The following is a 16,988-nucleotide window of genomic DNA, read 5'->3' on the forward strand; positions in this document are numbered from 1 at the left end:
CCAAGTATTCACATACAAGGAATTTGCCTTGGTGCTCCGCCCACAAGTAACAACATGACATACAGTGACACTTACGAATGACTCAGAAAACACTAAACATTAATAATAATAAAACATTAATGATAAAACACCATTGATCAAGCATGTGAACCAACAAAATACCAGATCAAAGGGAGGCTACAGGTTTTTGGCTGTTGAGTAGAGCAACTACTCGTGGATAAAAACTGTGTTTAAGTCTGGCTGTGGCAGCTTTGACAGTCCGGAGTCGCCTTCCAGAGGGAAGTGATTCAAAGAGTTTGTGGCCAGGGTGAGAGAGGTCAGAGATGATCTTGCCCGCTCGCTTCCTGGCCCTTGCAGTGTACAGTTCATCAATGGAGGGAAGGTTGCAGCCAATAACCTTCCCTGCTGATCGGAAGATTCGCTGCAGCCTCCAGGTGTCGTGCTTGGTGGCTGAGCCAAACCAGACCATGATGGAGAAGGTGAGGACAGACTCTACCATGTTTAGTTTACCATATCTACCATAGTTTAGTTTAGTTTTGGACACGGGTTTAAGTAACTGAAGAGGTGAGGTGGAAGAACCAGGTGGGTGATTTAATGAAAAGGAGAGTTCAACATCTTAGAGACGGGATGAATGATCGTTGTGGAGCATCTTACCCCCTGGCTTTGCCAAGCCCAATTCTCCAGTGAGGTAAGATATCTATTTGTGTTCCATCACTCAGCATCCATGACCCCCTTTTACAATTCAATCCAGATTGTACATACTTGAGTGGAATAGCTTCTTCGATCTCACCACACATGAAGTATTCACCAATGCACATGCCTCTCTCTGTGTATCACTGGGTTTTTATCAATTACACATGTTGAAATGTATTTAATTAACAGAGCTAATGTTTTAAATAAGGCAGAAGCTCTCATTTCCTTGGGCTAAGACTGACATGATAATCGGTTTCCCTAACCAATACAGATGACAAAATACATTGTCAGATCTTTTTTGTGTGAAGTTTTAGATGTAAAACACTATCAGACTGAGGCTCAAAACTGTACAAACTGCTTCGAAACAAAATGCTGGAGTAACTCAGCGGGACAGGCAGCATCTCTGGGGAAAAGGAATGGATGACGTTTCATCAGTGTGCAAACTGCTTCTTGTTTTGAGTGGATAACAAAGTCCTCTACACTCGTCTATGGGGCGAAGGCAGGAGAATGGGGTTAAGAGGGAAAGATAGATCAGCCATGCTTGAATGGCGAAGTAGACTTGATGGGCCGAATGGCCTAATTACTCCCGTCACTGATGAACTTTCAGTCAACCATGTAATGGTGAAACATTCTCATAGAATCACAGAGTGAAACAGGATTGGAACCAGCCCTTCAGACCAAGATGCCTGCCTACTCTGGGTACATTTTCCCACTTTTCAATCACATCCCTCTATCTATTCCATCCATGTACCGGGCCAAATGTATTTTAAATTTGTGATTGTACCTGCCTCAACCACTTCCTTTGGCAGTTCAGTCCATATACCCACCACCATCTGTGTGAAAAAAGTTGTCCTTCAAGTTCCTATAAAATCTTTCCCCTCTCGACTTAAACCTATCCCCTCTCAATAGACAATAGGTGCAGGAATAGGCCATTCGGCCCCTCTTGCTCTTGATTCTCAACCTTGCCAGAAAGACCCTGTATATTCATCCAATCAAATCCCCTCATGCACCTCGTTTTATGCACCTCTGTATGATCAGCCCTCCACTTTGTACGCTCCATGGAATTATATCCTAGGCTGCCCTTATAACTCGATCTAATCGAGATCTGGGAACATCCTTGTAAATATTTTCTGCACTCATTGCAGTTTGAAGACATCTTTGCTCAACAGGGTGACCCAGACTGGACTCAATGGTCCTGGTGCAAGGACTGTGTTTCTGTTCCAGCTCCTCGTGGCCTGATGGGCCAATTACTTCAGGTGGTTACAGGTTGGCCAGTCTGGTGATGCTTGACATTGGTGACCCTGATGGGGTGGTTAACGTATCCAGATGTGGACTACACAAAACTGCAGATGCAGGTTTACAAAAAAAGCCAAGACCTTTACCCCACCGGCCTCACGTCCAACGCATCATCCATCCTTTGACACTTCCGTCCCATCCAATGTGATCCCACCAACAGTAACATCTTCCCACCCCCGCCACCTTCTGCCTTCCGCAGAGACCGCTCCCTCAGCAACTTCTTGGTTCACTCATCCCTTCCCACCCAAACCACCCCCTCCCCAGGTACCTTCCCCACCAATTGCAAAAGATGTACCACCTCTCCCGACATCTCCTCCCGCACCTCCATCCAAGGACCCCAGCAGCCCTTCCAGGTGAGACAGAGGTTCAGGTGCACCTCCTCTAACCTCACCTACTGCACCCAGTGTTTCCGATGTGGCCTAAAAAGGTAATGTGAGGGGTTTGTGGGTTGGGGATGGAGCCGAGGGAGTGATGCACTCCTGTACATCGACAACACCAAGTATTTCACCAAACACTTACGCATGGTCCATCAAGGCCTGCTGGATCTCCTGGTTGCTAACCATTTTAACTCCCCTTCCAATTCCATCACCTGTGTCAACCTATTACCAGCCATGCTTTGTCCTGACCCTCCTCTCTCCCAGCCTCTGTCTCTGTCTCCCCCCCCCCCCCAAATATAATGTCTGAAGAAGGGTTCCGAACCAAAACGTCACCTACCCATGTTCTCCAGAGATGATGCCTGACCCACGAGCTACTCCAGCATTTTGTCTTTTTTCAGCATATATGATCAAGTGATAGGAGTAGAATTCGGCCATTCAGCCCATCATCTACACTATTCAATCATAGCTGATCTATCTCTCCCTCCTAACCCCATTCTCCTGCCTTCTCCCAATAACCCCTGACACCCGTACTACTTAAAAATCTATCCATCACCGCCTTAATCCAGTTGTTTCATATTCCAGATGTGTTTAAGTGATTCACATTCCCCTCTGACTTTATTCAAAGTCAAGTCACTTAATGACATCAGTGTTGACAAATAGCCTACTTCAATCTACTTCACTTAGCTCTTATTCCTGACTGACATTTGTTAACAAAAAATTAAATCCTTAAAATAAGAGGATTTGCTTTCTCAGTGAGTTTTAAAAGATCCTTGGGCGTGACGTGACAAAGAGCCATGGAATTCTCCTCCTAGTGTAGGAAGGAACTGCAGATGCTGCTTTAAAGTGAAGATAGACACAAAATGTTGGAGTGACACAGCGGGACAGGCAGCTGTGAGAAGCAGTAGGTGACGTTTCAGGTCGAGACCCTTCTTCAGACTGAGAGAAGAAGGGTCGTGACCCGAAACGTCATCTATTCCTTTTCTCCGGAGATGCTGCCTGACCCACTGAGTTACTCCAGCACTCTGGGTCTCGCCCTTGTCTGGGTCATTTTACATAGATCAATACAGAAGAGATATAACAACATTGTGTTTGGTAGCTTCTGTCTGTAAAGCCATCATCAGACTCTTTACATTTCCACCATGAGTACATTTCAAAAGGTCATAGAAACATAGAAAATAGGTACAGGAGTGGGCCATTCAGCCCTTCGATATGATCATGGCTGATCATCCAAAATCAGTACCCCGTTCCTGCCTTCTCCCCATATCCCTTGATTCAGTTAGCTATATCTAACTCTCTCTTGAAAGAGAATTCCACAGATTCACCACTCTCTGGGTGAATAGGTTTTTCCTCATCTCAATCCTAAATGGCCTACCCCTTTTTCTTAAACTGTAACCCCTGGTTCTGGACTTCCCCCAACATCAGGAACATTTTTTTCTGCATCCAGCTTGTCCAATTCTTAAGAATTTTATATGTTTCTATAAGAAGGTCATAAGTGATAGGAGCAGAATTAGGTCATTTGGCCCATCAAGTCTACTCCGCCATTCAACCATGGCTGATCTAACTCTCCCTGCTAACCCCATTCTCCTGCCTTCTCCCCATAACCTTCATTTCTGAGGCACCCTGCGATTGCATGATACACCAGTAATTCCTTCTTTATAAAGTCACCTACTCTTTCATTCTCGCCCACTCAAGCAGCGGGAATAAATCCTGGATGATTATTACAATAACTTTGTGCTGTTTTTGTTCATTTTATTGATAAAACCAAATGGATTTATCCCAGACTCGAACAGCAGTGATTAAATCCTTTGGAATTAAAGATGATTCAAACAGCAGCTGGAATCTGATGGTGTAACAAGCGCAAACAAGTATATGTATATCCGAGCTGAAAACCTGATCCCCACTTTACTCAGCCCTTTAGCACATTGTAAAGTCCTGGGAACAAACTCTCATGGCACCCACCAATGTACAAGTCTCACACAACCAAAACATTATCTGCCTCATAAACGCTGGAGTCTCAAATATACAGCTGTACAAGTTAATGAAACTAGCAATGTTTTCCCTAGATGGCTTATTTAATCTTTACAGCGCATTGTAGACTGACAGTCTGTCTTAAAGAAAGCAGCAACAACCCTTTTGACTTACTTCATTTCTCTGACGGGCGACTGTCCTCGTCCAAGAGCAGACAACAAACAGGCTGTGGTTTCGATCAGGTGTATCTCAGAGAGGGATGAGTATCATCGACCTTTATTTGCATTAGTCTGGTTCGCTGATTCTCTCAGCAAACCCCAGCTTCTCACCAGCTCTCCAGCCGAGGGAATGGTAACAGCAGGGTGGAGACAAGATCCCTTCCTTAAACAACAGTCGATATAGTCGCTGGTTCAGCTGGAGCAATAACACCAAGAGGATCGTTCCCCTCCTGCTGCCACCGAGCGCACAACTCTCCCTCCCTCCCTCCCTCCCTCTCCCCACCTCACCTCACCCCTCCCTCAGATCCAACCCCTCCCCTCGAGACTGCTGAGCCACCAGCTGATGCCTGCAAGCACAGAGGGGTGGCAGGAAACAGCCTGTTTCTCTCGTAATGTTTGCCCGACCAAGCGTTTGAGGGCAGGATTGAAATCATCCATGTGTCTGTGCGCGTTGGTAATTTCATTTTAAACTAACACATTGCCTTGTTTGGCCAGAGACACAGCAAGACAAACCAAACCCATCTTTAGAAACATAGAAACATAGACAATAGGTGCAGGAGTAGGCCATTCGGCCCTTCGAGCCTGCATCGCCATTCAATATGATCATGGCTGATCATCCAACTCAGTATCCTGTACCTGCCTTCTCTCCATACCCCCTGATCCCTTTAGCCACAAGGGCCACATCTAACTCCCTCTTAAATATAGCCAATGAACTGGCCTCAACTACCTTCTGTGGCAGAGAGTTCCAGAGATTCACCACTCTCTGTGTGAAAAATGTTTTTCTCATCTCGCTCATTATGATTTTCTCATCTTTATATTCCTATCCCCGTCTAATTCTGATTAGAAGTTCGCACAGACACAGTTCATCCACTTTCCAATGTTACTTATGTTTAAACTGAAGACATTAACTCCTTGTGGGACCCTGGCTAACGTGCGACCTGTTACATTATTTTAGGTAGAATAAAATGCTGGAGAAACTCAGCGGGTGAGGCAGCATCTATGGAGCGAAGGAATAGGTGACGTTTCGGGTCGAGACCCTAAGTGAAGGAATAGGTGCCGTTTCTCGCTATAGGATCTTTGATGGACACTGCATTCAGATACAAAATGCCGGAGTATCTCCGCAGGTCAGGCAGCATCTCTGGAGAAAAAGAATAGTTGACGTTTCGGGTCGGAATCCTTCAGACTGAAGAAGGGTTCCAACCCAAAATGTCACCCATCCTTTTTCTCCAGAGATGCTGCCTGACCCGCTGAGTTACTCCAGCATTTTGTGTCTATCTTTGGTATAAACCAGCATCTGCAGTTCCTTCTGACACAGACTTTGGAATCCGGAGGAAGAAAAGAGGAGGTACCGGAGGACTCCTCGGACCAAGCATCATCTGTGGACCCAGACACACCTATATCCACCTCCCGATTGTGTAGGAAAGAACTGCAGATGCTGAATTAAACAAAAGGTAGACACAAAATGCTGGAGAAACCCCATCCCCACATCAGTCTGAAGAACGTCACCTATTCCTTCGCTCCATAGATGCTGCCTCACCCACTGAGCTTCTCCAGCATTTTTGTCTACCTTCGATTTTTCCAGCATCTGCAGTTTTTTCTTAAACACGTCACATTATTTTTGTGATATAATTAAATGGAGATAAATGAAGATAGAAATATTCGGTATGGGAGGAAGCCAATGCTGCCTGGGGCAAGTTTTATAAAGAATTATCAAATTAGTCCCACCTGCCTTGGTCTTTTCCCCATGGCCCTGCAATTATTTATTTTTTCTCTCTAGTATTTATCCAATTTCCTTTTGAATGTTTCTGTTAAATCTGTCTCTACCGCCCTTTCCGGCAGCGAATTAAGATTATACCAATTTGATGTTTTAACAAAATATGATCTAATCTCCCTCTGTTTCTTGTTCAATGATTGCAACTCTGGTCCTCTGGTTACTCAGTATCCTGCCAGCAGAGACAGATGAAGTAGGTTCTCAAATTTCCTCATTGTTTTTACTTTATTCCACTTAAGGGGCTGTCCCACTGTACGAGGTAATTCAAGAGTTCTCCCGAGTTTCCCCTGATTCGAACTCGGAGAATTACGGTAATAGCCGCTCGTAGGTACTCGGGGCTCTCGTGGACATTTTTCAACATGTTGAACAATCTTCACGAGTCTTCCCGAGCTTACCGCGTTTCCCGAGTACCTGCCGTTAGCGTTACGAGCCGCTAAGAGACGTCCCCGAGCTCCGACGTACCCTCTACGTACATTCTCCGTCCTTACCACGAGTTTGATTTTTTTTTTAAACTCGGGAGAGCACTTGAATTACCTCGTACAGTGGAACAGCCCCTTAAATCTCCTCTTAAACTTCTTTGCTCCAAGAAGAACTGTCTCAGCTTCCTGACACAAGTCCTTCATCCGCCGTTTTACTCAGGACAATGCTCTCCTCTCTGGGACTTGTGCACATTTTTCATTAGACAATAGACAATAGGTGCAGGAGTAGGCCATTCGGCCCTTTGAGCCAGCACCACAAGGGCCAGCGCCGTTTAGTTTGGAGATACAGCAGAGAATAGGACCATTCGGCCCATTGGGTCCATTCTAACCCATCGATCGCACATTCACACCAGTTGTAGGTTATCCCACTTTCCCACCGACTAGGGACAATTTACAGAGTCCAATGAACCTACAAACCTGCAAGTCTTTGGGGTGTGGGTGGGAACCAGAGCCCCCGGAGGAAACCCATGTGGTCACAGGGAGAACGTGCAAACTCCACACAATGAATTATGTCCCGAATTATTGGATTGACAAAAATACTAAACTCTGGAACAGCATCCTTTAAGTCTTCCTACTGCTATGCTTCTCTCACCCTCCCCTCTCTCTTCCCCCTTCTGTTGTATACACATCCATCCTCATTATGCTGAGGGTCTCACTTACTTTATTTTACTTGGCTTGTCAGCTGTGAACAATGACGTCAGGTTGATCTGACCCCATCTTGTCCTCAACCAACACTCGTACTTGAGGCACGATCGATCACTGGAGAACAAACCTAGTTGGAGCCTTGTATATCACAACCTGTATAACTGCATTGCCCAGCAGTGCTGGGGCTTTAAGTTCAGATGAAAGTTGACTGCTCTGAAATGATGCACAAGGCAGGAATATGCATTCTGCTCAACCTCCTCTGCGCTCTCTCCAAAGTCTTCCCATCCTTCCTGTAACGGGATGACCAGAACTGCACCTAACACTCCAAACGCAGCCTCCGTCCACAATAGCACCCTTCCACTACTACCTTCCACAGGGAAGCCAGTCCTCAATCCAAACCACCAAGTGGCTGTGAATCCCATGCATCTTAATCTCCTGGATCAGCCTACCACGAGGGACTTTATCAAATGCCGTGCTAGAATGTGTGTAGGTAACATCCAATACCCTAAAGTCATCAATCACCTTCATCAGCTCCTCATAAAACTCAATTAAGTTTACAAGGCATGAGCTGCGACAGATATAGCCACAGTGTCTGCTCCTCACTGATATTCCTTCTGATGCAATTTACGGGCAACATGAAGATCACAGACAAGGTTGTGTCACAGGGCAGGGATGATATTGATCCAGGCACCAGCTTCGCCCATTCACATGAGCTCTTTATTAAATGGTGTTCATCTCACTCTGCTGGCAGTCCTTGGGAGCAGCTGAGATGGAAGGGGTTAAAGTGTCAATGGAAGCCTTGTGATTTGGCAGTCAGCGAGTGACCTGCCCCCTCTCAGCATCAGCGCTGTCGTCTACAATAAATAACATGTCCATTTGCATCGACCTCACTTCCTGCTGGAACCATTCAGCCGATATCTAATGGCCACATCTCTGTCAGTCTCCAGGGACACGGCTGTCTGCCCTTGTCTTCTCCCAATCATTACAATATCCTGAGTAAACAGTATCTTACTGTACGCACGCCTGCACACACAGCCTCCTCAAGCACACCCATCACACACCTGCACACGCACACCTGCTCACACACACCTGCTCACAATTGCTGGGCAACTGGCAGCTCGCACACCTGCTCACACACACCTGCTCACACACGCTGGGCAAGTGTGGCAGCTCGTTATCAGGGCATCTGCAGGATAATTAATTACTCTGGCACCTGTGGAGGTTACTGGGAAATTTCCTTTTGGGATTTCTCCTTCATTTCCCTGACTTCCCTGTGCTGTGTTCGAGGCAGCAGGAAGCTGGGATCCATGCTGGTATAATTACACCCAAGTGCGGACATAGAGGACAAAACCCAATGTGTTTTAGTTTAGTTTAGAGATACAGCACGGAAACAGGCCCTTCGGCCCACCGAGTCCGCGCTGACCAGCGATCCCCGCACAATAACACGATCCTACACACACTTGGGACAATTAAACCAAGCCAATTAACCTACAAAGATATGTCTTTGGAGTGTGGGGGGAAACTAGAGATCCCGGAGAAAACCCACGCAGGACGCAGGGAGAACGTACAAACTCCATACAGACAGCGCCCGCAGTCAGGATCGAACCCCGTGAGGCAGTAACTGTACCGCTGCGCCACCGTGCCACCGTGTAAGCTTGGTGAGCTGGGCAAGCTATCACCTTCACATATCCATGCATTAAGTGTGAGACCATTACAGCTCCTCGGCCAGTGAGCTGTTTTTTGAACCATATCACGTACAACATTCAGCGCTCACCAGAGATCATTCGCCAATGACCAGAGACAAACTCCCCAGCCACCTCCCTACCTTCTCCAAAACAACAGCCAGAGTTATTGTCAAATCAGTGACCTTACAGGTAGGTCAAATAATTCACCACAGTACGGGCATTAAACCAAGGAACCCCTGCATGGCCTGGCCTCATACTGCTGCAGAAATAAGCCACAGAGTTGTGAATCTGTGGAACTCTCTGCCACAGAAGGCAGGTGAGGCCAATTCACTGGATGTTTTCAAGAGAGAGCTAGATTTAGCTGTTAGGGCTAACGGAATCAAGGGATATGGGGAAAAAGCAGGAACGGGTGACTGATTTTGGACGATCAGCCATGATCATATTGGATGGCGGTGCTGGCTCGAAGGGCCGAATAGTCGGCTCCTGCACCTATTTTCTATGTTTCAATAGGCACCTTGATGTGCAAAGTGGTGGAGTGTTTAAGAAGGAACTGCAGATGCTGGAAAATCGAAGGTAGACAAAAATGCTGGAGAAACTCAGCGGGTGCAGCAGCATCTATGGAGCGAAGGAAATGGGCAACGTTTCGGGACCAAACCCTTCAGGAAGGAAATAGGTAACGTTTCAGGCCGAAACCCTTTGGGTTTCGTCCCGAAACGTTGCCTATTTCCTTCGCTCCATAGATGCTGCTGCACCCGCTGAGTTTCTCCAGCATTTTTGTCTACCTTCCTTCTTACAGTGCATTTTTATTCAATTATATCCATAGAACCGGGAAGTTGACATTTACAATGAGCAATAAAGAGGAACTATTTTTCTCATGATGTTATATTTTGCGATACTATGGAAACAAAACCTGATAGCGCACCAAGCCAGGAATGAAACCGGAACAAAACTTTACAAACACACAGAGATCTGAACAAGAAAATAAGCCCCATGTGAATAATAATGTGAATTAATTAAAAAAAAATTAAATTAAATTTAAAATATTTTTTTTAAAGTAATTAAATAAAATTAATAGTTAGCAACAGTGGAAACATTTACACTGTTACATTGTCCCATACAATCTCTTTGGCCATGGCATTATAGAATATAAAATGAATGTCTTAGTTCAGAGGGCACTTGTGAGTCGACCACATCGAGATGTGCTCCAACTTCAGGGTTCGATGTTTCAGCCAATCCAGAAACGATATCTTTGCACATGCCCCCAGACCACAGTAAATTCCACGCTCTTCACCTGTGAATAAAGCGTAGAGTTGACACTATACCTGAAGATCGGCCGTAGGTCAGCGGGGAGTTTTGGTTGCCGGACATCATACTCTTCATTCTGTGAGCCTCCGCTGGGTGGTTGAAGCGAAATAATGTTGATTGTCCAAAGCAGAGCATGCACCCTGTTAGGAGAAAGCAAAGTCATTATTCTTTGCTCTGTTCTCTGATAATTGTATTAAGACAATTCAATTTAATTTTGTTTCATGTAGGGAGGAACTGCAGATGCTGGTTTACAGTAGATCCATTAATTGGACAACATCAATGTGACAGAAGATTCCAGTCTGAAGAAGGGTCTCGACCCGAAACGTCACCCATTCCTTCTCTCCAGAGATGCTGCCTGTCCCGCTGAGTTTCTCCAGCATTTTGTGTCTACATTCGCATCTGCAGTTCCTTCCTACACATCAACGTGACTGGTGGATATAAAAGGAACAGGTCTGTGTACAGGAGGCACTAAAGTTCTCCTGCTGCAATGCAAGTCTGCAGATGTTCAAACTCTCCCTACTCCTCATGTGGAGTCATTGACAATTTATGGTCCTAGTGAGTGTGCAATCGACATCAGAAGGGTTTATGAATGGAGCGCCAGATGTGATTCAAAATAAAGAATAAAAATGTCCCAGTGTTTTATGACACTTGAGAACTAACAACACTTGAGAACTAAGCACTTTGTCATGACATTTTAATTTACTAAATTTGAAGAGTTGGCTACAGTTCTAATGCTTTTATTCAAGCGATTCCTTATACTTCAGCGCCAAGTTTCAGACTTGAGCAACACACGGGCTAACCTCTCTCTCCACACACAAAGAGTGAATATGAATACACCTTTATAGACTGGCACAGTGGCGCAGATGCAGAGTTGCTGCTTTACAGCATTGGTGACCCAGGTTCGATCCTGACTATGGGTGCAGTCTGTATGGAATTTGTACGTTCTCCCCGTGATTTACTGTGCGTGGGTTTTCTCCGAGATCTTCAGATTCCTCCCACACTCCAAAGACGTACAGCTTTGTAGGCTAATTGGCTTGGTAAAAGTGTATAAATGTCAAAAAATTGTCCCTGGTGTGTGTAGGATAGTGTTAATGTGCGGGGATGGCAGGTCGGGTCGGACTCAGTGGGCCGAAGGGCCTGTTTCTGTGTTGTATCTCTAAACTAAACTAAAATGTGTGGTGAAATCCCCGGAGCAAGACAAGAGAATCAGCAAGAGATTAAAAGCAACTTTCTGCCATTGAGGTTGTGGGCAATTCAGTTTAGTGAGGTGATTATGTATTGTTATACTCTCTAGTTGGGAAACAAATGTTTTATAGCGGAAATTGACAGTTTCTTGATTAGTACGAGAGTCGAGGGTTATGGGGTGAAGGCAGGAGAATGGGGTTGAGAGGGAAAGATAGATCAGCTATGATTGAATGGCAGACTTGATGGGCCGAATGGCCTAATTCCGCTCCCATGACATATGAGTTTATGACCAATATTGTAAATATCCAGACTGACAAAGGAGCTAGTCATTCCATGATGGCGGGAGAGTGAAGTCTTGCTGTGTACACAACAGCTGCCTCATTTGTAACACAGTTGTGATATTTCATAATTAATTTTGTCCATTTAGTTTTTCGGGAGGTGTTGAAGAGACTGGGTACGAGGGTACGTCAACACAAATCTCACTTTCCTCTTTTAATTTAAAGATTTATTTGTGAAGAGGCTTCTTCAAATGGCATACATTGCAGAAATGAGGTCCCGGCCAGACATGCCACAGTTGTGGTGTCTGTGGTGGAGTTGGGGGAAGAGGAGAGGAAGAGATCTGAAAATCAAAGTCTGCCGTGTTTGTGTAAATACAAGACAGCTCAAAGCTGCAGCAGAGCGATGATTAATGCAGGTTTGGCTTCCATGCAAGAACCAGACACCACCTTGTCGTCCACTGGGCTGTGAGCGTTTGGTTTGACTGCCAGCTACAATGATTGGTTGGCAATGTGACAGGACAAAACTGGAGGCGTTTAGGGAAGGCGCATTCCTAACCTCACTTTTGTCTCATTTCCAGCACCTTGTCCAGACAAGGTGTACATTCCTGCTCAGAAACAATTACAAAGGAGAATTGACAGTAGACAAGAATGCTGGAGAAACTCAGCGGGTGAGGCAGCATCGATGGAGTGAAGGAATAGGTGACGTTTCGGGTCTCGACCCTTCTTCAGACTGAATTATCGACCTGAAACGTCACCTATTCCTTCGCTCCATAGATGCTGCCTCGCCCGCTGAGTTTCTCCAGCATTTTTTGTCTACCTTCGATTTTTCCAGCATCTGCAGTTCTTTCTTAAACAAGGAGAATTGACAAGTTTGTTACATCTTTCACAGCCTCGGGCAATCTCAACAGTAATCAATTTATTGCCTCCAAATACCTTTGAAGGATCCCGAAGTTTAGAGTTTAGAGATACAGTGCGGAAACAGGCCATTCGGCCCACCGAGTCCGTGCCGACCATCGACCATTTGTACACGAGTTCTATGTTATCCCAATTTCGCATGCTACACACTAGGAGCACTGTACAGAAGCCAATTAACCTACAATCCGACAAGTCTTTGGAATGCGGTGGGAAGCCAGAGCACCCGGAGAAAACCCACGTGGTCACAGGGAGAAGGTACAGACTCTACACAGACAACACCCATAGTCGGGATCGATCCTGGGTTGTCTTGCGCTGTAAGGCAGCAGCTCTACAGCTGTAGGGTGCAACAGATAGGCAAGCCCTTGTTTTGCAGCTGTCCCTCACGGCATTCACCGGCCTTCATGCTTCACTCACGGTTGACTTTGCCTCTCAATGCCAAGTGTTTTTAAAGCCAATACTGTAAACACTTTGGAAAAGAAACCAGGGTTGCATTTCCTGCGATGCTGAAGAGATGATAAAGTGGTTTCAAGTGTTTAGATGTCGGAGATGAGAGCCTTGCTCTTGCCTCAGACTCTGGGTCGGGACAGAAGCCACCACATTATATACACTAAGCTGGTCCAGGCTGTGAGAGGGGGTGGTGGAGTTGGGGTTCCTGTACTCCACCTTCCACAGGTAGACACTTCATTGCTGCTATCCCAAGCCACCCTTAGTTTAGTTTAGAGATACAGCATGGAAACAGGCCCTTCGGCCCACCGAGTCCACTCTAACCCGCATTCACCAGTTCACTAGGCAAGAGTGTTTTATTGTCATATGTCCCAGATAGAACAATGAAGTCCATTGCTGCCTGCAGCAGCACAACACATTATGTAAACATCGTACACTGTAAACAATATAATAAATGAGAAAAAAAAGTTCTGTGTGTGTGTGTATATATATACACATACACACATATACACACACACACAATATATATATGAAATATTGATACATATCATAAATATATATGTGTGTGTGTCTGTATATATACACACGTACTCACATATACACACACACACAATATATATATGATATATTGATACATATCATGCATATAACGTACAAACTCCACACAGACAGCACCCCTGGCCAGGATCGAACCCAGGTCTCTGGCACCGTAAGGCAGCAACTCTACCACAGTGCTGCTCACGCATTGCTAATGTTTTTTCCGGATTTTTCTGAATGCCTTGAACTGAAGCATCATCATTGTGTGTAAATTCCTCCCTGTTCCGCCATACAGCCCCCATCCTTGCCACATACACCCTCCCACTAGCCCACTGCTGGTCAGCTCACCCGCCTCTCACCCTGCCTGATCACCACTAACGTTTACCTCCACTTCTCCTGTAAACGCTGCCTAAATACAAGATGTTGTTGTGGATGTCCGTGCAAGTATGAACTCGGTGGAAGGGCTACAGAACTCCTTGTAGTTTGTGCATAACACAAATTGATCAGAGTCTGTGGAATTCTCTGCCTCAGAGGGCGGTGGAGGCAGGTTCTCTGGATGCTTTCAAGAGAGAGCTAGATAGGGCTCTTAAAAACAGTGGAGTCAGGGGATATGGGGAGAGGGCAGGAACGGGGTACTGATTGGGGGCGATCAGCCATGATCACATTGAATGGCGGTGCTGGCTCGAAGGGCCGAATGGCCTACTCCTGCACCTATTGTCTATTGTCTTGCTTCAGTATTTGTGCAGGTCTCATGGTGCTCCTCACTTCAGAATAAATTGGCAAAGTGACAGGAAAGTAATTTACCAGACAGGTGTGACCAGGTTAGAGTTAACCTGGACTGAGTGATTCGCTTATTCCGGAGCTGCCTGTGACCTGATGATTTATTTGTGTAAGACTAGTGGGTAATAAATAAAACATATAACACTCCACACAAGCGCACCCTGTAGGGCCGTTGTCTTCCCCTGTTTAGCAACGTTTACAATGGAACAAAAATTGTATTACTACTGACTAGACAAAGGGCATGAAGTCACACAACACAGTGACAAACCCTTCCACCACCACGGCTGTGCTGGCCAGCGAGTACCTGTCCAGCTGTTCCCATTTACCCCCAGACCCAGCCTTGTCGTGTCGGTGCTGATCCTATGTTGAAACACCTTTAATAGACACAAAATGCTGGAGTAACTCAGCGGGACAGGCAGCATCCCTGGAGAGAAGGAATGGGTGACGTTTTGGGTTGAGACCCTTCTTCAACAATGTTAGCGCTTGTATCTTTATCTTCAGACTGAAGAAGGGTCTCGACCCAAAACGTCACCCATTCCTTCCCTCCAGAGATGCTGCCTGTCCCGCTGAGTTGCTCCAGCGTTTTGTGTCTATCTTCGGTTTAAACTAGCATCTGCAGTTCCTTCCGACACCTTAAAACCTTTATCTGAGGTTGGTTCTTGGGCAGCCAAGAATGATGAGGGACCCGGGGGGAGGGGGGGAAGGGCCGCTAAGGGCAAAGAGGGGCCCGGTGTGGGGCCACATATGCCAGCAAGCCTGATTCACCACTGCCAGGAGATAAGACTGTACTCAGAACTTTTGAAACTTCGTTGGTGCCAGAATGAATCGTGGCGACTCTTTGTGTAATGCCCAGGTGACGTCTGCTGTATGATTTACTGGGTCGGATGCAACACTAGAAATTTCACAGCAGCAACTACATGTGACAATTAAGTATCACTGAATCATCGCACGATTCCACAGGAGGCTGTGGAGGCCAGGTTAATATATGCCAGGGGTTATGGGGAGAAGGCAGGAGAATGGGGTTGAGAGGGAAAGATAGATCAGCTGATTGAATGGCAGTCGACTTGATGGGCCGAATGGCCTCATTCTGCTCCTAGAACTGCTGAACATTGAGATTACAGAGAGTGGAAATATAACAGGTGGGGGCAGGATACTTGTCCCTTGTTTTTACACCATCGATACCAAGAGTTGGATCTTGAACATCCTCAGAACTATCCTGGTGCCGGTCTGCTAGCAATCCAACGAGGCAGTCCCTCTGGTGCTGTGCACAGTCAGCTCTGGGACATGGGTTCCTGTCGTACTCAGTCTGTACCCGATTCATTAACAGTGCCCTGAGAGGTGATAAATAATAAGGAAATTGAAAACAGACGAAAGAATAGAGATTTTACTTCGGAGTCACGTGAGTGACTACGTGAAGAAGCCCGCCAGGACGCATGCGTGGCATATCGCTTTCACGCTTGCGAAACGACAGGCGGGGTGGAGCGTTCCCCCGCAGCGGTAAGTTCGAAACCGCGACCTGCAGGAAAGTGATTTACTCTGCGGTAGTGTTTGTCCCCGCGCTAGCTGAAGGCACAAGCGGTAAGGCGAGACAAAAAACAAACAAGGTCGTGGACTCAGAGGAGTCCGACTTTGAACAACCGCGGGCGGCCAGCGACCGTGAGCGCTGGAGCCGGATGGAGCGGTGTGTGGAGCATTTGCTCCAACGTGACAGACTCCGGGAGATGGAGTCGGGTCACAGTGGGCCCTATGATAAACCCACAGCAGTACCTCTTGAAGGGCTGCACAGTGCTTCTACCTCATCAGAGGGGAGCACTGCGGGTCAGTTCTGGGCTGACCTGGAAGAGGGGTCCGCAGAAGGAAAGACAAGTGTGCAAGGGGTGCAGGAACAAGAGAACCTACTGGACATGGTGTCCAATTTCATACAGCCAGACTGGTCAAAATCTGGAGCCAAAGCTAGCTGCCAGTATAGACTATATGTCTCTAAACCAGTTAAAAGAACAGGCTGTACTGGACACCACATCAAGACACCTAGCACCCCTACGCACCCACCAGCAGAACAAGAATGACTGGTGAAAGCTCGAAGGCCGGTACTCAAAACATGAGTCTTTTTTAGGCCATGGCCCAGGCCGGCCTTCTTGGAAGATGCGCGGACCTCCAACGCCAACCAAACCACAAATCCAGACACCAGCGCAACAACAGCAGCGAAGAACCTACAAAAAGAAGTAAACCTGCCACTGGTAACTATGGAGGTAGGTGGGTCTGGTTCCCTACAAAATACAGGGAGCATGGAGGTTGGTGGGAGATTACACTCTTTTCTGAATGCATGGAGCATGTTAACAACCGATACTTACATCTTAAGCAGTATCCAGGGATATACAATAGAGTTTATACACAAGTACAGCCCTCCAGTTC

At 46.3% G+C, this 16,988-nt stretch overlaps 1 protein-coding gene across 25 annotated transcripts in view; it reads right to left on the minus strand.

The window, feature by feature from the left end:
- The window catches only part of phldb1 (pleckstrin homology like domain family B member 1), a 229,072-nt gene that overhangs the window by 75,144 nt on the left and 136,940 nt on the right, over positions 1-16,988 (minus strand). For all 25 annotated transcript variants that reach the window (XM_033049598.1, XM_033049589.1, XM_033049599.1 and 22 more), the window contains one exon: positions 10,455-10,577. In XM_033049598.1, the coding sequence (XP_032905489.1) occupies positions 10,455-10,577 (123 nt within the window). The remainder of the gene's footprint in view (positions 1-10,454; positions 10,578-16,988) is intronic.

This window comes from Amblyraja radiata, chromosome 33, assembly GCF_010909765.2.
Source record: "Amblyraja radiata isolate CabotCenter1 chromosome 33, sAmbRad1.1.pri, whole genome shotgun sequence".
Lineage (NCBI taxonomy): Eukaryota > Metazoa > Chordata > Chondrichthyes > Rajiformes > Rajidae > Amblyraja > Amblyraja radiata.